This window comes from Haliotis rufescens, unplaced genomic scaffold, assembly GCF_023055435.1.
Source record: "Haliotis rufescens isolate VD_foot unplaced genomic scaffold, xgHalRufe1.0.p SCAF_104, whole genome shotgun sequence".
In the NCBI taxonomy this organism is placed as follows: Eukaryota; Metazoa; Mollusca; class Gastropoda; order Lepetellida; family Haliotidae; genus Haliotis; species Haliotis rufescens.
Window position 1 is genome coordinate 407230 of NW_025963785.1, and position 26310 is coordinate 433539.

The window sequence follows — 26310 nt, forward strand, 5'->3', positions numbered from 1 at the left end:
CCAGCATGCATGAAGTAGGTGGCTGTTACCGAAAACATTGTCTCTCTGTCTGTCTGTATTTCTGATTGTCGGCTTTTGTGTTTTAGTTGACCATTGTTGAATGTAAGTCAAGTTTAGATTGAATCCTTGAAGAACAAAACCATTTAGCAAGATTGTTTTCATCGATGACCCTTTACCTTTCATTATTATATGTGTGTTATTTGGCACTGGAGATAGTGGTAGAGCGTCCGCTCGGAGAGCGGAAGGTCCGGGGTTCGATCCCCGGCCGCGTCATACCAAAAGACGTTCAAAGATGGTACTTGTTGTTACTCTGTCTGGCGCTCGGCATTAAGGGGCTAAAACAAGGACTGATCGGCTCGGAGTCAGTATACTGTGTCTGAGTGGGGTATTCATGTTAAACTGCGGCATGGTATCTCAGAGGGGCTAGCACTATAAATCGGCATCAGTCCGGACTAGTACAAGCAGCCACACACACACACACACACACACACACACACACACACACACACACACACACACACACACACACACACACACACACACACACACACACACACACACACACACACATCGCTATATGAGTGCAATAATCTTGGACCTCACCCCACATTATTTGTAGTGAGCGAGTTGGGTTTAACGCCGCTTTTAACAGTATTCCATATCGCGGCGAAGTAATGCAGGTCTAAGACGTTTACCACTTCGGTGAAACCCACGAGCACGGGTATGGTGCTGACAAACCTAGAAACAATATCGGGGCGAACCGGGATTCGAACCCACAATCACAGGTTTCTGGCGTGCCCAAGCGACGCAACTCTGCACAGCGAATCGCGGCGCCTTAGACGACTGGGCCACCCGTGCCCCCTTATTTGTAGTGATTTGCAGTGGCAGCGAATGACTGGAACGCCCGTAAAATATCAAGTGCTGTATTGGCCAGACTGTGACAGGAGGTGGTTCTGTTGGGGTTGTAGTTTAAGGGCGACGTGGGCCTACATAAGGCCTATTAGCGCCTAACACATTGATTTAACTCAATAAGAATCACAACGTATTATGTTGCAAAAACAAAACGGAATTGCTATTTTTTATAGAATTGATAAAATAAAGGCGATGTCAGCAAAAGTATCATTCATTTGGATACACGTATACATTACACATGAAAATTAATAATGCGAAAAAGAAAAAAAGAGAAGAATAACCCCTGCTTCATGATATTGATTAAAACCTTACGCAGACACTTTCATTTCTGAATCATGAAATACTCGTTCGATAAGGAAGCAGTAGATCAACATGATAAAATATTAATACGATTTAAAGTCATCTGAGAAATTACATCATATTTTCCAGATGAAGAGACAAAATCTAAAACTGCCCGATGCACGGAGCTATACATGTTATTGGGGCCCGAAACTGTAGCTAAAAGAAATGTGACCTCAACTTCAAGCACGTCTGAGATTTTATGTCTTATGTTATTATGCCCAGAGTATTTAATTAGGTAGTGTTCCACATTTTCAGGCGTTTCCATATTGCAATGGCCACATTAAGAAGAGATCGCCTAATGAATGGTACTCAGGTAGGCATTTAGCCAACAGTTTCAAAGTCGGAGACGTGTCATAATCACGTCATCACGTCTTTTACGACGGTGACTTTTACAGATGGTCTGAGTATACATATGTCAACCGGTAGTGCCACATCCCACAGATGGTGCCAACTTATTGAAATAGATTTTTGATAAAACAGTTTCAATTTTTTAGGGCTTGTCGGAAATCTAATACTAATATTCAACTTCAGGATTTTGTAGATTGTAACAGGAACTGCGATTTAGAGTTACCTCCCATGGTTGTTGACAAACACATGCCAGCTTGAGCATTCGAGACGATTTGTCATTTTCTAGAAGGTTGGCATTACCTATATAAGAGCTACACGAGAGAGTTTCGAGGCCCTGGAACCACCTGACTTGGATCTTATTTACTTGGCTAGTGCGGATGAGATACGTTTCTGAAAACACTGAGTTCCTGCCCGCCACGAGCATCTTTCAAGACATATGACAATGAAAATTCTGAACATTCGTGAGTGCATTGTAGGGCCTGTTAATTATTGCTTCTATCACATTTTTGACACATTGTATTTCCCGTTGTGATTTTAAACTTTAAACTACGTGTTTCAATACCATTTGCTAATTATTCATCTTATTTCACAATTTAGTTTTGTTCAAAGCGATTTCTGGGTTTACCTTGCGTGGAAATCACTTCGTAAAAATAGGAAACACTAGTTTTCTGCCGAGCGAGTCAAGTGGGCGGTCCCCTTGTAAATGCTATTCCCGTAAACAACCACAGTTTCAGCGTATCTTAGTTACTGAGTTGTGCACGACGTAAAAAAGACACCAAAGGCAATGTTTCTAAATTTGAAAGATGTTAGCAGTCACATTCCTATCCAACCTGGGTATAGATAATCACTGTGGTCCGGTGAAAATTCTTTCGCAAATCGTGTCCCATTTTTGGCGTAGTCTTTAAAAAATAACGTTGTCCCATTCGCCATCCAGGCGCTCCACCATCCAAATGTACCAACTGTCAAAATGGTATGATTCAAAGACGAGAGTAACGCGAGATCCACTTCTCTCGGGTTACCTTCAACATATATTACGTCAGTAACGTTAACGTAGTTCCGACTCCATTTCATATCATTGGAGCAAACAACAAAGGTAACGTGTCTATATTTATCTGTAAAAAATGCTAAAGCTTTCTTGATATAGCCTGGAGTAGCAACTTTGTAACCATATTCTCGTTCATGCTTGTTCATAAGATTCCCTCGACGAACATGGACGCCCACCAGAGTCCGGGAGGAATAGTTCCTCTTGCCATATTTTTCACTTAATGATGAGTCAAGAATGTCGAAGGCCTTTCTCTCAATGTCGCCTCTAAATCGCAACTGTTTACGTATTTCAACCTTGAAAGGTTCAAAATACTTCCAGGACTGAAGATAGCCTTTGGCTACGTAGTCCGCGTTATTCCGAATGGACATAAGGCTGTGTTCGTAAACACCACTGTGTTTCTCCTTGATTATCTTGGCTTTTGGACAAACAGTCTTCTCGCTGGAAACCTTGGCCCAGACGTCAAACACTTGGAATACCTCTGCGTCCGCCTTGACCAGGATGTCCAGGCCGACCCTTCTTGATATTCCGTAGGCAGAGGCATACTGGAAGAGCATATTACCCAGTCCGCCATTGAAGTTGGGACAGATCACGTGACGTTGTGGCTGCTCTTCCGTTTCCCTCCCCTTGAGTAGCTCTCTCGCAGCAAGGACAATACTCCGCCTGTCAATTTCCACGTCTTGAACAATGTGTTCTCTGATGACGTCACGGTGTTCGGTGTAACGCCCCTCCCTGATAAAAATAGAATGGTCCACCCCCCGCGCGAACTGCCACATGAACAGGCACACAAGCAGCAGGCATACCAACAGGAAGAACTTCAAACCTGTGAACAAAATAGAACAGATCAGCGGGTGGGAGAGTTTTGCAGTCTATATTTCACACAGTTATAGAAAATGAACGTATTTTTTTCTGGAGAAACAATGGAACATCATTAATATCATATAACAGGGAGGGTCTGGCATTTTTGGTTAGAGACAGTATATTCTTTCCGTTAGCGCTTTAAAAAAGATTCTTTCTCTAAAAGGCGCCAAACGCTACACACATCCAGTATGTCAAGTGAGTGAGTGAGTTCGTGACCCACACTGCACACGACACCCAGTATGTCAAGTCAGTGAGTGAGTTGGTGACCCACACTACACACATCGCCCAGTATGTCAAGTGAGTGAGTGAGTTTGTGACCCACACTACACACATCACCCAGTATGTGAAGTGAGTGAGTGAGTTTGTGACCCACACTACACACATCACCCAGTATGTCAAGTGAGTGAGTGAAATGGTAACCCACACTACACACATCACCAAGTATGTCAAGTGAGTGAGTGAGTTTGTAACCCACACTACACACATCACGCAGTATGTCAAGTGAGTGAGTGAGTTTGTGACCCACACTACACACATCACCCAGTATGTCAAGGAGTGAGTGAGTTTGTGACCAACACTACACACATCACCCAGTATGTCAAGGAGTGAGTGAGTTTGTAACCCACACTACACACATCACCCAGTATGTCAAGTGAGTGAGTGAGTTTGTAACCCACACTACACACATCACCAAGTATGTCAAGTGAGTGAGTTTGTGACCCACACTACACACAACACCCAGTATGTCAAGTGAGTGAGTGAGTTTGTGACCCACACCACACATCACCAAGTATGTCAAGTGAGTGAGTTTGTGACCCACACTACACACATCACCCAGTATGTCAAGTGAGTGAGTGAGTTTGTAACCCACACTACACACATCACCCAGTATGTCAAGTGAGTGAGTTTGTGACCCACACTACACACATCACCCAGTATGTCAAGTGAGTGAGTGAGTTTGTAACCCGCACTACACACATCACCAAGTATGTCAAGTGAGTGAGTTTGTGACCCACACTACACACAACACCCAGTATGTCAAGTGAGTGAGTGAGTTTGTGACCCACACCACACATCACCCAGTATGTCAAGTGAGTGAGTGGATTATTGACCCACACTTCACACATCACCCAGTATGTCAAGTGAGTGAGTGAGTTTGTGACCCACACTACACACATCACCCAGTATGTCAAGGAGTGAGTGAGTTTGTGACCCACACTACACACATCACCCAGTATGTCAAGTGAGTGAGTGAGTTGGTGAACCACACTACACACATCACCCAGTATGTCAAGTGAGTGAATGAGTTGGTGACCAACACTATGTGCACATCACCCAGTATGTCAAGTGAGTGAGTGAGGTGGTTACCCACACTACACACATCACCCAGCATGTCAAGTGAGTGAGTTAGCTGGTGACCCACACTACACACAACACCGAGTATGTCAAGGAGTGAGTGAGGTGGTGACCCACACTACACACATCACCCAGCATGTCAAGTGAGTGAGTTAGCTGGTGACCCACACTACACACAACACCGAGTATGTCAAGGAGTGAGTGAGTTAGTGACCCACACTGCACGCATCACCAAGTATGTCAAGTGAGTGAGTGAGTTAGTGACCCACACTACACACATCACCCAGTATGTCAAGTGAGTGAATGAGTTGGTGACCAACACTATGTGCACATCACCCAGTATGTCAAGTGAGTGAGTGAGGTGGTTACCCACACTACACACATCACCCAGCATGTCAAGTGAGTGAGTTAGCTGGTGACCCACACTACACACAACACCGAGTATGTCAAGGAGTGAGTGAGTTAGTGACCCACACTGCACGCATCACCAAGTATGTCAAGTGAGTGAGTGAGTTAGTGACCCACACTACACACATCACCCAGTATGTCAAGTGAGTGAATGAGTTGGTGACCAACACTATGTGCACATCACCCAGTATGTCAAGTGAGTGAGTGAGGTGGTTACCCACACTACACACATCACCCAGCATGTCAAGTGAGTGAGTTAGCTGGTGACCCACACTACACACAACACCGAGTATGTCAAGTGAGTGAGTGAGTTAGTGACCCACACTGCACGCATCACCAAGTATGTCAAGTGAGTGAGTGAGTTAGTGACCCACACTACACACATCACCAAGTATGTCAATTGAGTGAGTGAGTTGGTGACCCACACTACACACATCACCGAGTATGTCAAGTGAGTGAGGTGGTGACCCACACTACACACATCACCCAGTATGTCAAGTGAGCGAGTGAGTTGGCGACCCACACTACACACATCACCCAGTATGTCAAGTGAGTGAGTGAGTTTGTGACCCACACTACACACATTACCCAGTATGTGAAGTGAGTGAGTGAGTTTGTGACCCACACTACACACATCACCGAGTATGTCAAGTGAGTGAATGAGTTGGTGACCCACACTACACACATCACCGAGTATGTCAAGTGAGTGAGTTTGTGACCCACACTACACACATCACCCATTATGTCAAGGATTGATTGAGTTTGTGACCTACACTACACACATCACCCAGTACGTCAAGGATTGATTGAGTTTGTGACCCACACCACACACATCACCCAGTATGTCAAGGATTGATTGAGTTGGTGACCCACACTACACACATCACCCAGTATGTCAAGGATTGATTGAGTTTGTGACCCACACCACACACATCACCCAGTATGTCAAGGATTGATTGAGTTGGTGACCCACACTACACACATCACACAGTATGTCAAGTGAGTGAGTGAGTTGGTGACCCACACTACACACATCACCCAGTATGTCAAGGAGTGAGTTAGCTGGTGACCCACACTACACACATCACCCAGTATGTAAAGTGAGTGAGTGAGTTTGTGTCCCACACTACACAAATCACCCAGTATGTCAAGTGAGTGAGTGAGTTGGTGACCAGCACTACACACATCACCCAGTATGTCAAGTGAGTGAGTGAGTTTGTGACCCACACTACACATCACCCAGTATGTCAAGTGAGTGAATGAGTTGGTGACCCACACTACACACATCACCCAGTATGTCAAGTGAGTGAATGAGTTGGTGAACCACACTACACACATCACCCAGCATGTCAAGTGAGTGAATGAGTTGGTGACCAGCACTATGTACACATCACCCAGTATGTCAAGTGAGTGAGTGAGTTGGTGACGTACACTACACACATCACCCAGTATGTCAAGGAGTGAGTTAGCTGGTGACCCACACTACACACATCACCAAGTATGTCAAGTGAGGGAGTTAGTTGGTGACCCACACTACACACAACACCCAGTTTGTCAAGTGAGGGAGTTAGCTGGTGACCCACACTACACACAACACCCAGTATGTCAAGTGAGGGAGTTAGTTTGTGACCCACACTACACACAACACCCAGTTTGTCAAGTGAGGGAGTTAGTTGGTGACCCACACTACACACAACACCCAGTTTGTCAAGTGAGTGAGTTAGTTGGTGACCCACACTACACACAACACCCAGTATGTCAAGTGAGGGAGTTAGTTGGTGACCCACACTACACACATCACCAAGTATGTCAAGGAGTGAGTTAGCTGGTGACCCACACTACACACATCAGCCAGTATGTCAAGTGAGTGAGTGAGTTTGTGACCCACACTACACACATCACCCAGTATGTCAAGGAGTGAGTTAGCTGGTGACCCACACTACACACATCACCCAGTATGTCAAGTGAGTGAGTGAGTCTGTGTCCCACACTACACAAATCACCCAGTATGTCAAGTGAGTGAGTGAGTTTGTGACCCACACTACACACATCACCCAGTATGTCAAGTGAGTGAATGAGTTGGTGGCCAGCACTACACACATCACCCAGTATGTCAAGTGAGTGAGTGAGTTTGTGACCCACACTACACACATCACCCAGTATGTCAAGTGAGTGAATGAGTTGGTGACCCACACTACACACATCACCCAGTATGTCAAGTGAGTGAGTTTGTGACACACACTACACACATCACCCAGTATGTCAAGGAGTGAGTGAGTTGGTGACCCACACTACACACAACACCCAGTATGTCAAGGAGTGAGTGAGGTGGTGACCCACGATACACACATCACCAAGTATGTCAAGGAGTGAGTTGGCTGGTGACCCACACTACACACAACACCCAGTATGTCAAGGAGTGAGTGAGTTGGTGACCCACACTACACACATCACCGAGTATGTCAAGTGAGTGAGTTTGTGACACACACTACACGCATCACCCAGTATGTCAAGTGAGTGAGTGAGTTAGTGACCCACACTACACATACCACCCAGTATGTCAAGTGAGTGAATGAGTTGGTGAACCACACTACACACATCACCCAGCATGTCAAGTGAGTGAATGAGTTTGTGACCAGCACTATGTACACATCACCCAGTATGTCAAGTGAGTGAGTGAGTTGGTGACGTACACTACACACATCACCCAGTATGTCAAGGAGTGAGTTAGCTGGTGACCCACACTACACACAACACCCAGTATGTCAAGGAGTGAGTGAGTTCGTGACCCACACTACAGACATCACCCAGTATGTCAAGTGAGTTAGTGAGTTCGTGACCCACACTACACACATCACCAAGTATGCTAAGGAGTGAGTTAGCTGGTGACCCACACTACACACAACACCCAGTATGTCAAGGAGTGAGTGAGTTCGTGACCCACACTACAGACATCACCCAGTATGTCAAGTGAGTGAGTGAGTTCGTGACCCACACTACAGACATCACCGAGTATGTCGAGTGAGTGAGTTTGTGACACACACTACACACATCACCCAGTATGTCAAGTGAGTGAGTGAGTTTGTGACCCACACTACACACATCACCGAGTATGTCAAGTGAGTGAATGAGTTGGTGGCCAGCACTACACACATCACCCAGTATGTCAAGTGAGTGAGTGAGTTTGTGAGCCACACTACACACATCACCCAGTATGTCAAGTGAGTGAATGAGTTGGTGACCCACACTACACACATCACCCAGTATGTCAAGTGAGTGAGTTTGTGACACACACTACACACATCACCAAGTATGTCAAGGAGTGAGTGAGTTGGTGACCCACACTACACACAACACCCAGTATGTCAAGGAGTGAGTGAGATGGTGACCCACCATACACACATCACCAAGTATGTCAAGGAGTGAGTTGGCTGGTGACCCACACTACACACAACACCCAGTATGTCAAGGAGTGAGTGAGTTGGTGACCCACACTACACACATCACCGAGTATGTCAAGTGAGTGAGTTTGTGACACACACTACACACATCACCCAGTATGTCAAGTGAGTGAGTGAGTTAGTGACCCACACTACATAACCACCCAGTATGTCAAGTGAGTGAGTGAGGTGGTGACCCACACTACACACATCACCAAGTATGTCAAGGAGTGAGTGAGTTCGTGACCCACACTACAGACATCACCCAGTATGTCAAGTGAGTGAGTGAGTTCGTGACCCACACTACAGACATCACCGAGTATGTCGAGTGAGTGAGTTTGTGACCCACACTACACACAACACCCAGTATGTCAAGGAGTGAGTGAGTTGGTGACCCACAATACACACATCACCCAGTATGTCAAGTGAGTGAGTGAGTTTGTGACCCACACTACAGACATCACCGAGTATGTCGAGTGAGTGAGTTTGTGACACACACTACACACATCACCCAGTATGTCAAGTGAGTGAGTGAGTTAGTGACCCACACTACACATACCACCCAGTATGTCAAGTGAGTGAGTGAGTTGGTGACCCACACTGCCCACATTACCGAGTATGTCAAATGAGTGAGTGAGTTGGATTTTACTCTGCTTTTTGTAATATTCAAGCAATGTTAAAGCGGGGACACTAGAAATGGGCTTAAAAAAATTGTGCCCCTGTGGTGAATCGAACCCAGGCTTTTGGCGTGATGAGCGAACGATCTTATCACCAGTATATCAAGTGACCTTTATGTTGTTTTTGTTGTATAAACCATGAGGAACATGTTGTTTTCGCACATTATGATTATTTGCGTCGTCTTCATTTCCCGAACAGGTGAAACAGGTAGCGAGTTATAGATCAGCGATAAATAACTCGACAGCTTGGTGTCGCTATTTTCTTTTCAATCTTGGCATGTGGTAGCAATTCAATAACGAATGAATGTTATCAGATCTGGGTGGATTTTTATAGGGCAAGAAATGTGCATTTCAATTTGCACGGAACTCACGTGCATCGGGTTACCATGGCCGTTGCCGTGATGCGTTTGGGAGATCGGTTTTATTGTCATCTGCTTTGGGTTTTTTATCATCAAATTTCATTTTTCCGTACAAGGTAATTTCAAATTTTAGAAACTTTGAAAAAATTTGACAACTTTACATGCAATGTTACTTGGGGTGACGTTTCTTTTGCGGTTAAAATACATATATAGACACACACACACGCATACACAATTAACTAAGTCTCCCACGTGTATCCACGGATACACGTTTCTGTTTCTCAGGGCAAACCTTCTGCCCACTTGACCACGAACGCGGTCACAAATCATATGAGAACGATGACATACAATTAGCTAAATCATTCAGTGAAGATCTGTGATTCGAACCTTTATATATATCAAATTATCAAATTATTAAAATTGAAACTTCCAAAACGAGTTGGCAAAAGTACAAAAAAACCGAGTTGCATTAGAAAGCTGACATTTTTTTCTTTGAGTAAAAATTCCCTCACTGTTCAAACTTGTGGAGGTGTCGTCAGTTCTCAATGCAGAAAGATACACATGCAAAAACGTAATTAAATTACCGGGACACAGGTGGCAAGTCAGCACTTCAGTTATAACATCAGCGCGGATGTGGTTCTGACAAACCTATTTCATAATCAGAGCTGACCGCCTCCGTGGTCTAGTGGTAGAGCGTCCGCCCGGAGAGCGGAAGGTCCGGGGTTCGATCCCCGGCCGCGTCATAACAAAAGACGTTAAAAGATGGTACTTGTTGTTACCCTGTCTGGCGCTCGGCATTAAGGGGATAAAACACGGACTGGTCGGCTCCGAGTCAGTATACTGCGTCTGAGTGGGGTATCCATGTTAAACTGGGTCATTGTATCTCAGTGAGCTAGCACTATAAATCGGCATCAGTCCGGGCTAGTACAAGCAGCCACACAAACACATACACGTACATGCACGTCGCTATATAAGTGCAATAATCTTGGACGCGACGTTCAACTCCATTTCACCTCACCACCATAATCAGAGCTTGGCCATCAGTGCAAAAAGAAAAGTACCAGCACTTATATACGGGCTGGTCCAAAAGTTCTAAGTCGGACTAACTTTCAACTATGGGCCATAATAAAGTTAACTAGTCAATGTTGTACATTGTTTGAGTAGTTCATTGCAAGTGTATTTGGTCTGCTGAAGCCGTTTGAATATTAGTGACAGCAAGTTGAACGTGATAGCGGTCCAAATGGACACAGAAATGGAAAAGAACGAGTACCGAACAGTCATCAAGTTTTTTACTTTAGAGAAAAGTAACCCCCCCCCCCCCCCCCCCCCCCCCGCCAGAAAGTCATGACCGCATGTCACAAGTATATGGGTATATGCCCCAGCTATTCCACTGATAAACATTGGGCAGGTTACGGCTGGGAGAACGAGCCTTGATGATGACCCTAGGTCTGGACGTCCCTCAACTTCCATCAATGAAGATTCGATCAAGGAGATAGAAAAACGTATACTGTCAGATAGACGTATTACCATTGGTAAACTTGAGGAAGACACAGGTCTAAGCCATGGATCCATTGAAACTATTATTCATGAACATTTACAGATGAATAAGATATCTGCTCGTTGGGTGTCAAAGTTTCTTAATTCTGATTTCGACTTGCAAAGGCTGCTGTGCGACAATGTGGGCTCGAAGAGCTTCCTAACCCTCCATACTCGCCAGACCTGGCACCAGGTGATTTCCACCTGTTTCCGAAACTAAATGAACACCTTCGTGGAAAGCGCTAAGACGACAACGATGACCTCAAAGCTGCCGTGAAAGGGTTTATTTCAGGATGGCTTCAGAAAACTTCTTCCTGACTGGAATTGAAAAGCTTCACTATCGATATGAGAAGTGTATTGAAAAGCAGGGTGATGATGTTGAAAAATAAAGTTAAAAACTCTTTCACAATTGTTGGTTTTGCTTGTTGTCCATGGAACTTTTCGACCTGCCCTCGTATCTGGACATAACACTGAAGTGATATTTAAAATACGTTTCGAACTCCGTTGTTATGAATGACACATATATATATATATATATATATATATGGCTATCCGTCTAAGAACCTACCTTTATTTGAAATTACTGCCATTGGAGGTAAGCCCGTGATCTTCCAAGTGTATAGAATCCTGTTTAACGTGGACTCCTGCAACGGTAATAAAAAAATAAAAACGTTATCAAAACGTTACTAGGCTGAAAACAGTCGCAACACGCTGCAAACCTTAACTCCCAAAATTTCAGTTTGAACTGGCTGAGAACACCCAATTACGATTCACTATAGTAACCTATAAACCATGTTTCAGATTTGTTTGGAAAGGAAAACCTGATAAGGTGAAAAATAATTATTTCCCTGTCGAAAGGGAATTTATTGATAACGCTCTCGAAGCATTTAATTTCGAGCCTTCTCCAATAAAAATGATTAAATACTTGCTGATAAAAGTGTTAGCATATCAGACTTTTTTATGCTCATGATAAAACGTATACACATGATGGCTCGGAAAAGAGTTTGTCTGAACCATATTAAAGCAATTTGCTACTTGCTCAGGTTAAAAGATAAATTGTGAATAGACCAAAGCGATATGGAAAGGATTAATGAAAGGTTCCAACGAATACCTTTTTTTCCAAAACTATGCTGGTCAAAATAATCTTTAACGAATTTAGGTATAACATTTTCAACATTCAGGAAATATGTGATTTTAATTTTAAAAGGTAGATATCATTGAAAGATATAGAGTATTTTTGTAAGCTGGTATAAACAAGGTATTCAAACAATGAGAGACCCTTTAAACCAAACGGTAATTTCAAAACATTTGTAGAGATAAGAAGAGAATATAAACCGAAAGGGACTTTTCTGTTATACTTTGGACTTAAAGAGCACATCCCGGGGAAATGGATAGACGCAACTTGGAAATAACACGAAAACACTGGAAATGTGTTTAACCTATTCGAACCGCGTCTTTGCGACACAGGCGACAGTAAATCTGTAAATCTGTGTATAAACTGTTTCAGGAAACTAACAGTTGAAATCTAAACTACTTCAAAATTAAACCTCGAAACTCTGAACCAAGTGAACACTTATCCAGATGGTTTGAATTCACTCAAGAAGCAACAATTGACAATAAAACGCGTATCTTTAATATAAGCACACAGAATTATTACAATAAATTAATTTCTACACAAAATAGGCAGATGGGTTAACAAGGTAGACACAATTTATGGATAACAGCTTCTTTAATACTGTAAAACGCGACGTTTCGGTATAGATCCTTATACCGTTGTCAAGCAAGAGTGGTGTTGATTGCCACGTCTCCATGTAGACGACGGATAAACTGTTTGATAGGCATTACTTAGAAATTGACGGATGACAAGGTAGACACAATTTATGGATAACAACTTCTTTAATACTGTGCCTGAGTGGGGTATCAATGTTAAACTGCGGCATGATATCTCAGTGAGTGAGTGAGTGAGTATGTATGGTTTTATGCCGCTTTTAGCAATATTCCAGCAATATCACGGCGGGGGACACCAGAAATGGGTTTCACACATTGTACCCATGTCGGGAATCGAACCCAGGTCTTCGGCGTGACGAGCGAACGCTTTAACCACTAGGCTACCCGACCGCCCCTGGTATCTCAGGGAGCTAGCACTATAATTCGGCATCAGTCCGGACTAGTACAAGCAGCCACACATACACACACACACACACATACACGCACGCACGCACACACACACACACACACGCACGCACGCACGCTCGCACGCACACACACACACACACACACACACACACACACACACACACACAATAATCTTGGATCCTATCGTTAAACCCAATTTCCTCTGTTCTTCTTTCCTCTTCCTATTAAATGGAAACTAGTTTTTACTAACAGAACAGAAAAGCCCTCGTAACCTCCGCCAAGGAAGTCTTGTAAGGGTTATTTATCAAATCGTGACTTCCAGATATAAATCACACACACAAACAACGCGTATGAATATAGAACGTGAGTGAACCGCCTCAGTTAAAATGCCAAATTATTTTCAGCCATGTTTGTTTACTTACCATTTGTTCCCGTGTTTTTTTAGGTGAACAATTGACTTGCCTTTGTATGTGTTTGTGACGGGTGCCACCTGTGGGGCAGGATACGATCACCTTTTCGCGAACACCTGGTACCATTACTATTTGATTGTGATTCTTATACACATGCTCATGATATAGTCGGAATCGTACAATCGACTCTTCTTTATGCAGAGATTTCTATTGGATATGGAAAGGGGTTTGTCACTTTATTTACACCTCGGGAAATCGCTATTTAATGATTTATGGAACGTTATGCAATGTTTTGAGGAAGTAAACACCACATCCTTGCGCTGAGCCCGCTGAAAGTAGTTCCTGCTTGGTCACCTCATTTGCATATTTATCGGATTGGATTTTAAAAGTGTTAGCACAGTGGTTTAACCGGGACACACATCAGACTTTTCCCTCCTTGGCCGAGGTTGCAATCAGGGTGACCTATACAACACTATACATGATATAATAAATATAGTTTATCATTGGAGCTGAATGACAACATTTGTGTCAGGCAACGTTGTCTCGCTGTATACAAATGGAAAAGATAATTGTTAGGCTACGTTCTTAATTCAGTTAAAAGTTTAATTGAAATACAAGAAAAAGTATTTTTTTCATACTTTCAATGATAATTTTTTTTATATATATTTTTTATGTATATTTGTTACCCAAAATATTGAAGATCTGACGTTGTACTTTTCTCGTATACTGTTCGGGGCTTGCAGAGACACCTAGATGTTTGAAATACATATAGTTTGAAATAGGAATTTTGTGTAAATCTTGATAAATCAAATGTTATTGTATTTAGAACTGTGGGGATAATAGGTAAGTATAAAGCATGGACACTGGTTAATGTGAAGATAAAGACGGTAGCGTACTATAAATATCTTGGAATTATGTTCTCCTGACGGTTAATATGGACTGAAGCATGTGAAACTCTTGCCTTGCAATAGGGCCAGTTTTTCCTTTGTTGGACTGCAATAACAGATGTATAGATTTCTCGACTGCTTGTAATATTTGTGACAGTAAAATCGCTCCAATATTGATGTGTGGTTCGGAAATATGGGGAATTAAATATTTTGAAACAATCGAAAAGATTCAAACATGCTATTTTAAACGCTATTCTGGGTGAAACTGGACGTTATTGTATATTTATAAATACGCAAATAAGGGTAATTAAGTACTGGATTAAGCTTATCCGAATGAATGCCAGTCGACACCCCTTCCAAAGTTATGTCATGCTTAAAGTATTAGATGAGAATGGAAAAGTCAATTGGGCATCGTATGTGAGACAAGTGTTATTTAATAGCGGTTTAGCGTATGTATGGTTATTCCAAATGTTGATGATTAGAACATGTTTATTTTGTATATTTCCAATCATGGTACCAGAGTTTAGAGTGGTCTACTTTTTTAAAGAAATACATTCACTTGAGAAATACTTTTTTTTACCTCATTACAGAAAGATTATAAAGGTAATATTACGTTTGCAAATTTATTTAAATCATGTGATATTATTGTACTACGCTTGACAGCTTTATATTTATGTAAATTATTCGACAGAGATGTAACACTCTGGACATGTGACCTAAATTATTATTTATTTTACAACTGTACTATGGGCCATGTGGCCTGAATTACGAAATAAACTTGATTGATTGATTGAAATAGTTAGCCTAGTTGGCGCGAGAGAAAAAAAGGACGGATCTATTTTTCTACTTTGATGTAATTTTGTTTCGTCGGGTCCATGAACCGAGTAATAGTGAGTGAGTATGGTTTTACGCCGCTTTTAGCAATATTCCAGCAATATCACGGCGGGGGACACCAGAAATGGGCTTCACATATAGTACCCATGTCGGAAATCGACGCGGGTCTTCGGCGTGACGAGCGAACGCCTTAACCACTAAGCTACCCGACCGCCCCGAAACGAGTAATAAACTATGAAACGCTGACTATGCATGAAGAAGTTGAATCTGACTGGACGAGAGTGGACTTTGAATGCTGCTGATGGTGGTGTGGGCATTATTCATAATGCTTCATATATGTATACACGCATTGTGACCTCGCGAATTAATCCGGAGTTCAAACTATCAGCATCCGTATCAGTGTTCCATGTTGAATGTGTACATAGCCGGAGTGGGACACGCACACTGTCGAACCCTCAACCTGCACTGTTAGATGAAGCAGATTGTATCATCTGGCTGATGGTCTCTAATCAGCCGAGGCAGGAAATGTGTCCTGTTCACTGTGGCTTTATCGGTACGGGTCCATAGGTCCAGCAGATAACACGTATCTGGCGCACTCGTTTACGAGTCGCATCGGCCCAGCCAATACCACCACTACAACACAGGATCCGTTCCACAAAACCGAGCGCTGAAACCACAATCATGGCATTGCCCATGAACGAGTGTTATTCTCCCGGTTAAGTGAGATAACTAAGCGAGATGATGATTTTTAACGCCGCAGTCAACCATGCTTCCATACCATATCGAGCCTGCACCAGAAATTAACAGTGGTTGATAGAAGCGGCATCCCATGCCATCACAGAACCTGACCATTCATTTTATTCGCCTCTTAAACGAGCATGACCCAGTGTTGCAAATGGGAACCAATTCTAACCAGTCAAGAGATATGCCACGACCTCACACTTAAACATAAAATGTCAATGCTAGAGAATAACCAGTCCAGATTATCCACCGAAACAGCAAAATATAGGTGAAAATTATGTGAATGAACCAGAGAAAATCAGTGATGACTCCAGGTGTTCTCGAAAAGGGTGAGCATCTCCTGCCCTGTCGGAAGCACCCACCACTCACACAATTTACATAAAAACGTAAGTAGTTGCCTGACGCCGCACAGCAGCACTCCTGTTTTATTGCACGATAAACAACATCCACTCGTTTAAGAACTTTGATAGGCATAGAAATTGGGAGAACATGAGTACAATTCACCTGATTGAACTTGATTGAAGGAGCAGGGAGTAGCTCTGAAACGTCGTACAAAACGTCGTACAAAACGTCGTACAAAGAATAAAAGAAGTTGTTATACATAAACAAAGTGTCATGTATTCAACCCGTTTGTTTAGTTCTTAAATAGTCCAGTTTCAGGGTATAGTGCTGACAAAGCAAGGTTCATAATTAGTGTCAACCTCAGCTCTGGACCGAAGAGCTGAGGGTTATGGCATGGGCGCAGCCTCTAATGGGGGCGTCTTAGAACTGGGAAAAGAAGTCATCAGAATCCAAATTTCAAAATTAATAATTCGTTGTTGGCATAAGATATCAACTGAAACTGGATTAAATAAAATCTCTTGTATGATCTTGAGGTTTCTTAACATGATAATTGTATAAATAAAACAAACATTCTTGGTGTCTAGCGGCATTGGTTAATATGCCAAGTAGAATCTGTACTACGAAATTAATTCATACAATCATGGAGAAATAATACCGCCTCTAGTTCCAAGGGATTACTGTATTCATTATTTAAGGATTCCCCTTCTTTGGCATAATGATGACTCCATAACAACATGTCAATGCCTATACTTACATACAGAACTTAATTTACCGATAGAAACAGGCAGATGGAAGATGGTCTCTGTCCCGTGAGGACAGAACACGCTGTCTGTGCGACACTCCACCTATTGCAGACTGTCCTTATTTTAGCTCTGATAGATATACTGAACCAAATTAAAAACTTCACAATCCAAAAATATTAACATTTTGACCAGTTATCATTGTGGGCCCTTATTGTGTATTTAAACAGTAATGGCCACGTATTGTCTTCAGATAGTGGCAAAAGTGGTTTTTCACGTGCAACTGGTCACGTTGCCATAATACCGAACGTGTTTTCAGCCATACTTGTTAGCAGTCAGTAACAAAAAAAGAAAAACACAAGAAAACAAAAGTCTTTACGGCCATTTGTCATGCCACGCCTTTCAAATGTGCAACGTGAACGTGCCATCGGCATGTTGCAGACGGGAACGTCCGTAGCTGAAGTCGCAAGGACGATGGGTTGTAGTCGACGGACTGTTTATGATTTACAGACGCGTCTACAGCAAACGGGTACCACCGCTGATCGCCCTCGGCCAGGTCGACCACGTGTGACGTCACATGCAGAGGATCGTCAGATTGTCTTACGTCAGCTCCGTAACCGATTTTTGACGGCTACATCAACCAGAAATGAACTGTTTAGGGGTAGACTGAGTGCGCAAACTGTTCGAAACCGTCTGATAACTGCTCACCTTCAAGCACGACGGCCATACTGCGGGCCGATTCTGACTCAATTACACAGACGTCAACGTCAATTGTGGGCACAGCGACACTTACGATGGACTCAGAGGAATTGGAATCAAGTCGTCTTCAGTGATGAATCCCGATTTAATCTTCGATTTGCTGATGGTAGGGCGAGGGTGTGGAGGCGCCGTCATGAACGTTACGCCCAGTGTTGTGTACAGGAAGTTGACAGATTTTGAGGCGGAAGTGTCATGGTGTGGGGTTCTTTCTGTGGCAATGCACGTTCCAGGCTTCTTGTCATCCGTGGCAACCTCAACGCTTCTGCTTACCGCGACCAGGTACTGGCACCAGAACTTCTGCCTTTTATAGCAGCACATGGACCCGGTTTGATCTTCCAACACGACAATGCCAGACCCCACACAGCAACTTTGACAAGGAATTTCCTTCAGAATGCGGGAGTCAACGTCGTGGACTGGCCGTCAAGGTCTCCCGACCTCAATCCCATCGAAAGCGTCTGGGATGCGCTTGGCAGAAGTCAGCGCACTCTCCAGAACCAATCACAGAATTTGCAAGATCTTGGCACCATTTTGCAGCAACAATGGTGTCGTCTTCCCAATCATGTGTTCACAAGCATCACAAGGTCAATGCGGAGGCGTTGTGTGGCAGCTGTCAGCGCACATGGTGGCCAAACACGCCACTGAACTTGTGTGCCATCAGATTCTCGTGCTTGGGACTTATGATTTAAACTGTTGATGTTATTACCGAATACCGTAGGTGCTTGGAACAAATTATGGTTACCACCATAAATCCTTCTTTGGACATTAATGATTAAAAATTACTTTCTCTAATACATTTGTCCGTTGTAGATCATATATGGGATTACTTTTAAAAATGTGAAGTTTAATTTGACTCAGTATATATGTATTTACAGGGAAAAGATTTTACTTGGACAAGCGTATTTAAATATAAACGTGTATAACGCTCTTAAGATTTTTATTTTATTTTATTTCGATTATTCTCGCTACCGTCACCAAATCATAATGTTGTATGTCATACCATTATTATGTGTCTGTCTTTTAACTCGTGCCATTATAAATGTAAATAGTCCGTAAAACATGCTCTGGTATCACCGTTTGTGACTTGACTTGACTTGACATCTGGGTCCTCCCACCCCATGAGAACGTGTACAAATGTACCGTCATGGTAGACTCCAGGAAACGCTGCATGGTTGCAGATTAATTTCGTGCTGAACGACATCCACTTTTTTAGAAAGCTAAATTTGGCGAGATTAGATTAAATGTTGCTTGGCTGAAAACATATTGTAGACTGTAAAAGTTATCTCAACACTAATGGGTTTTGTATAGACATAATGCATACATTTATTTGTCAAATTGTCAATTAATAATAAACCCTTTATATGTGATCATAATGTAGAAAACGTAAAATTGCCATTACAGTGTATACCCGTGTGATGCGTTCTTGATACAGGGGAGAAATGTTTGTTCAGACTTACCAAATACATGCTTGTGACCTGTCTGAACAATGGTGCGGTTGTTCATGATAACTCGACTAGGCCAAGTCAGTCAATTATATGGCGGGGGCCCTATTCTGTATTCTTACTCCTTAACGGCGTGTACCCAGTTTTGAGATAATAGTATCAATTTGATTGATTCACTTTAGAGGAATGTCAGTGAGGGAAAAACACGTTTGTCGTTTTACATGGTTGTGAATAAAGTGTATCGAAAGTGCTGGACATGCAAATTTACCTGAATGAAGTTACATTGACGGACGAACAACAAATGGCCAAACTCCAACTCCCATCTTGTGGCAGGAGATAAGAGCCGCACCTAATGACTGCGACATGACTAATGACAGTATCGCTTCTCCTCAGGGAAATATTGCGTATTTGACGTATTATTTGTTAGGGGACATTTTATCACTATGGGTCAAGGCAACTCGGTGCAAAGATATTGCGATAAACATATTGATAAAACATAAGCTGATGTGTCAATATTTTGCAACATATGCTTATCAAAGATGGTTTATAAAACCGTGGCGGATGAAACTGACTTTCAGCGAGCGAGCGAGTGAGTGAGTATGATTTACGGCGCTTTTAGCAATGTTCCAGCAATGGGCTTCACACATTGTACCGATTTGGGGAATCAAACTCGGGCAGTCGGCTCTTTACGCTTTCACCACTTGGCTACCTCATCACCCCTAAATGATTCTTCTAGTGAGTGTATTAGTGGGTATTGTGTTTCAATACTTTAGCAAAGCTGATGACGGCACCAAATGCCCGTATGCTTCATTCGAGACCGTTCCACTTATTATAGAGGTATTGGTAATTAGCGTAGCAGTACGAGTTGTCATTCAGGCACACTAGGAATCGAGACGCTCTCCATGACTCCAATGATATGACTAACATAACCACTAACATCGCTTATAAGATGGCCCCCAAGTTTTAATCCACAACAGTTATGTGGATTATTCATCAAAGGATACCATACTGAATACTTTTGGTGAACAGGTCGACGACCTGCGAAGATCCCCTTCTAAACACTAAACTCAATTTGTAGATTAATATCTTTCATGAAAGGTTGGTTGGTTGGTTGGTTGGTTGTTTAACGCCGCACTCAGCAATATTCCAGCTATATGATGGCGGTCTGTAAATAATCAAACCTGGACCAACAATCCAGTGATTAATATCATGAGCATCGATCCACGCAATTGGGATCGATGACATGCATCAACCAAGACAGCGAGCCTGACCACCCGATCCCGTTAGTCGCCTTTTACGACAAGCATAGTCCCCTTTTACGGCAAGCATGGGTTGCTGAAGACCTATTCTACCCCGGAATCTTCACGGGTCCTTTCATGGAAGGAACATATGATACTAGCATACGCCCAGCTTCTGTACGTGTCCCTCAAGCTGGAAGTTACACAAGAAAGGTGGTTATTTATTAAGGACTGAGAACTATGGTGCAGTTAACACAGCCCTAAGAGGTCGGGTACGCCCCAAGGAGTCACATTATATGCATTTAACTCCTTCGGCAACAGGCCCTTGCAGTATCATATCCGCTTAGATTTGTTCGACTGAAGGCCACATTACTATGCAAGTTACACCGGGGAACGAATTACTGTGATTCACCGTACACCCAGAAGCCACAGGAGGGATAATTGGCCAGTAATTTGCCTGCGTCTCATTTCGGATATCTTAATCAATTGTCAACTTACCTCCCGTACCAACATTCTCCAGAGGCAACCTCACCTATATTATATATCGATAATGCATAATGTTTCGAAGGTGATGCGCAGTAAAGAACAACATCGTATCCCTTCAGTGACTGAATCAAGGGCAGAGTGCATAGACCCAGGTGCCTATAGGTTTTCACTGTGGGGAATCCAGGGAGGAGTATATAGACCCAGGTGCCTATAGGTTTTTAACTACTGGGAATCCAGGGCAGAGCATATAGACCCAGGTGCCTATAGGTTTTCACTGTGGGGAATCCAGGGCAGAGTATATAGACCCAGGTGCCTATAGGTTTTCACTGTGGGGAATCCAGGGAGGAGCATATAGACCCAGGTGCCTATAGGTTTTCACTGTGGGGAATCCAGGCCAGAGTATATAGACCCAGGTGCCTATAGGTTTTCACTGGGGGGAATCCAGGGAGGAGTATATAGACCCAGGTGCCTATAGGTTTTCACTGGGGGGAATCCAGGGAGGAGCATATAGACCCAGGTGCCTATAGGTTTTTAACTACTTGGAATCCAGGGCAGAGCATATAGACCCAGGTGCCTATAGGTTTTCACTGTGGGGAATCCAGGGAGGAGTATATAGATCCAGGTACCTATAGATTTTCACTGGGGGGAATCCAGGGCAGAGCATATAGACCCAGGTACCTATAGGTTTTCACTGTGGGGAATCCAGGGAGGAATATATAGACCCAGGTACCTATAGGTTTTCACTGGGGGGAATCCAGGGCAGAGTATATAGACCCAGGTGCCTAAAGGTTTTTAACTACTTGGAATCCAGGGCAGAGCATATAGACCCAGGTGCCTATAGGTTTTCACTGTGGGGAATCCAGGGCAGAGTATATAGACCCAGGTGCCTATAGGTTTTCACTGTGGGGAATCCAGGGCAGAACATATAGACCCAGGTACCTATAGGTTTTCACTGGGGGGAATCCAGGACAGAGTATATAGACCCAGGTACCTATAGGTTTTCACTGTGGGGAATCCAGGGCAGAGTATATAGACCCAGGAACCTATAGGTTTTCACTGGGGGGAATCCAGGACAGAGTATATAGACCCAGGTACCTATAGGTTTTCACTGGGGGGAATCCAGGGCAGAACATATAGACCCAGGTACCTATAGGTTTTCACTGGGGGGAATCCAGGGCAGAACATATAGACCCAGGTACCTATAGGTTTTCACTGTGGGGAATCCAGGGCAGAACATATAGACCCAGGTACCTATAGGTTTTCACTGTGGGGAATCCAGGGCAGAACATATAGACCCAGGTACCTATAGGTTTTCACTGTGGGGAATCCAGGGCAGTCTATATAGACCCAGGAACCTATAGGTTTTCACTGTGGGGAATCCAGGGCAGAGCATATAGACCCAGGTGCCTATAGGTTTTCACTGTGGGGAATCCAGGGCAGAGTATATAGACCCAGGTACCTATAGGTTTTCACTGTGGGGAATCCAGGGCAGAGTATATAGACCCAGGTACCTATAGGTTTTCACTGTGGGGAATCCAGGGCAGAGTATATAGACCCAGGAACCTATAGGTTTTCACTGTGGGGAATCCAGGGCAGAGTATATAGACCCAGGTGCCTATAGGTTTTCACTGTGGGGAATCCAGGGCAGAGCATATAGACCCAGGTGCCTATAGGTTTTCACTGTGGGGAATCCAGGGCAGAACATATAGACCCAGGTGCCTATAGGTTTTCACTGTGGGGAATCCAGGGCAGAGCATATAGACCCAGGTGCCTATAGGTTTTCACTGTGGGGAATCCAGGGCAGAGCATATAGACCCAGGTGCCTATAGGTTTTCACTGTGGGGAATCCAGGGCAGAACATATAGACCCAGGTACCTATAGGTTTTCACTGTGGGGAATCCAGGGCAGAACATATAGACCCAGGTGCCTATAGGTTTTCACTGTGGGGAATCCAGGGCAGAACATATAGACCCAGGTGCCTATAGGTTTTCACTGTGGGGAATCCAGGGCAGAGCATATAGACCCAGGTGCCTATAGGTTTTCACTGTGGGGAATCCAGGGCAGAGCATATAGACCCAGGAACCTATAGGTTTTCACTGTGGGGAATCCAGGGCAGAACATATAGACCCAGGTGCCTATAGGTTTTCACTGTGGGGAATCCAGGGCAGAGCATATAGACCCAGGTGCCTATAGGTTTTCACTGTGGGGAATCCAGGGCAGAGCATATAGACCCAGGTGCCTATAGGTTTTCACTGTGGGGAATCCAGGGCAGAACATATAGACCCAGGTACCTATAGGTTTTCACTGTGGGGAATCCAGGGCAGAGCATATAGACCCAGGTGCCTATAGGTTTTCACTGTGGGGAATCCAGGGCAGAGCATATAGTGACCTAAGTATATCACTATTACTTTAATCCACATGACATGACAAATTGACTATAGTAACATAATGATATAAGAATCGGGTGATCCTAAACATTTTTTAGTAGTATAAATTATCCGATCAGCGTCATTTACCTCGAGCTAATTACTCGATGTGTAGGGTATGAAAACGACCAAGAGCTGGACACTGATCACATTGCAGTGTATCATCGGGAGAACCGCTCTCCATAACGACTGAAACATGATGTCAGTCACTGGATTGTCTAGTCCAGATTCCATTATTTACCGACCACTGCCATAAAGCTGCAGAGCGGCGTTTGTCAAGCTACCGAAACAGCCCTTCGCCGGTGCATGGAGATGCTAGTGTTTGGGACGAGTGATCAAAACATCTCACCTGGAAGCCATCACTATACACCCTTCTTTCCTTCAGTCAGAACAACGTGGTCGGTTAGAGTCTTTGACCCCCTTGTAACTCCCCCTGACTTTACACAATGACGGGTCACATGTCCGGCAAGATTCTCCCGTATCACACTCAACCGGATCAACAGATAACAGAAATCACCTGATCGGCCCCAGCTTCCTATCGTCTCACCATCATTGTCGTCTACCTCTTCCTTGCTTATTCTCGACCAGGGCTAGAAGATATGAAGAATCGTTCATCTTGCTGCCTCTATTCTGTTCGCTCGATCGGGGCTATTGGACATGAAGACTCGTTGCGTTCGCTTTCTGTAATCTATGCTCTCTCATGTCTAGTAAAACATGAAGACTCGTCGCTCTAGCTTTCTGTAATCTATGCTCGATCAGGGCAAGTAAACATGAAGATTCGTTGCTCCACATGTTTAGCGGAATGGAAGCAGTACAACAATAATATTTAATAAATAAAAAAGTAGATATTTCCTCATCACTGTGCGGTGTGTTCGGAATGCATAAAGACTGCGATTCTAACTGCACTTTATTATTACTACATACTGAACAAAAGATGTTCGGCATCATGAATACTTTTGGGGATAGTGTATATGAAATTGTGTTCCAAGTGTCCACCACCAAAATATATCCCCAACATATTCATGAACTTTTTCTGTTCCGTATATGATGTCCAGTCTACCTGTACAGGGGTGAGGATTCGAAAGTATTCAACTCGCTTTTCTTGACAGTCTTGGGGTGAGTGAGTATGGTTTTACGCCGCTTTTAGCAATATTCCAGCAATATCACGGCGGGGGACACCAGAAATGGGCTTCACACATTGTACCAATGTCGGGAATCGAACCCGGGTCTTCGGCGTGGCGAGGGAACGCTTTAACCACTAGGCTACCCGACCGCCCCCTTGACAGTCTTGTATATAAGCCATGATTCATATACATTACACGCTTCTTACCTACTATCACGGGTGGGAATCATATGTAGTCCAGAAACATTATAACAAAGCAACTTCATCAACTTTAACTGAAGGCTTTTACAATTTAATGCGTTCAATGATTTTTGAACGCGAGCAGGTGTGGGAGGGGCCAGATCCGTTTTTGAAATCCTGTAGTTTGGAGGACACATTTTGAATTAAACCACTGCATCACCTGTGATGCGTGTAGACTGGTCCCGTGCCCAAGTTGCGCAGAGCAACATTGTACCAATCTACGTTACATGTTCGTTACCAGCGTTAACACGTGCCCGGTGCAGAGATGTAAGGTACAGACAAGGCTTCTTAGTTCTGACTCCCCGTGATGATTCTGGGGCACGATATATCCCAACTTGGTTGCCGTACGAGCAGATTCAAATGTAGACATGGGTAGCCGCAGTGTATGGCCATGGTGATGGCGCGTCGTTAGACCCACACGGCGACCAGTGGGCCTGGGTTTATCCTCGATTATTTGCAGTGTGTGAATGTTGTTCAACGCCGCAGACAGCAATGTTCCAGTTTTGCCACAGCGGGCTGTAAATAATCGAGACAAACAAGTGACTGACGCATGCGCAGCGACCCACGTCGTCACGATGCGATGACACCCAATCAGCAAGGTCAGATCTAAAGTCAACAAACGATCCCCTTTAAGACGTCTCTACTCCGGACCGTTCAGCATCCTATGCTAGTCGTAAGAGGCGACTAAGAAGGATCGTTTCAGACACACTGACTTAGTTGATGGATGTCATCGCATCCCAAAGGCGTCACTGCAAAAAAAATCCATCTATACAAGCTTGTATATGCTTTGGAATAATGATATTTCCAAAGCATATACAAGATTGGAATGATGATATATACAAAAATTTACAAGTTTGTATATATGACATATACAAAAATATACAATTTTGTATATATAATGTATCCAAATTTGTTTTCTTTGTATATATTGGTAAAGGGAGATAATTGTTATGTATTCGTGTATAATTATTATAAATGTGCAAAATGAAGTGTTTTAAGTTGAGCACTGTGTTTCTTTGTGTATGTTGGTAAAGGGGGGACAATTGCTATGTATTGTTCTATAATTGTTTTGTATGTGTAAAATAGTATTAGCAAGTTCCAAAAAAATGATATAGTGGCATGTAACATTACTGGAATGTTTAATTAGTACTCCACACTGTTAGCGGGAGTACATACTCTCTCCCTGCAATGATATTGACGGGTAAGCGATTGAGGCGTCTGGTACTTT

At 43.5% G+C, this 26310-nt stretch overlaps 1 protein-coding gene across 2 annotated transcripts; it reads right to left on the reverse strand.

Annotated features, from left to right (window-relative positions):
* Positions 1–1107: 1107 nt before the first annotated feature.
* LOC124131613 (galactoside alpha-(1,2)-fucosyltransferase 2-like) lies at positions 1108–24288 on the reverse strand. 2 transcript variants are annotated; one of them, XM_046494992.2, is made up of 3 exons: positions 24069–24288; positions 11850–11925; positions 1108–3467 (listed from the first exon to the last, which is right to left on the reverse strand). In XM_046494992.2, exons 2-3 carry the CDS (start codon positions 11869–11871, stop codon positions 2416–2418), a joined length of 1074 nt encoding a protein of 357 aa, XP_046350948.1. In that variant the 5' UTR covers positions 11872–11925; positions 24069–24288; the 3' UTR covers positions 1108–2415. The 2 variants fall into 2 exon arrangements, with proteins under 2 accessions (XP_046350948.1, XP_048247954.1); XM_048391997.1 differs by lacking the exon at positions 24069–24288 and adding an exon at positions 19585–19618.
* Positions 24289–26310: the final 2022 nt, after the last annotated feature.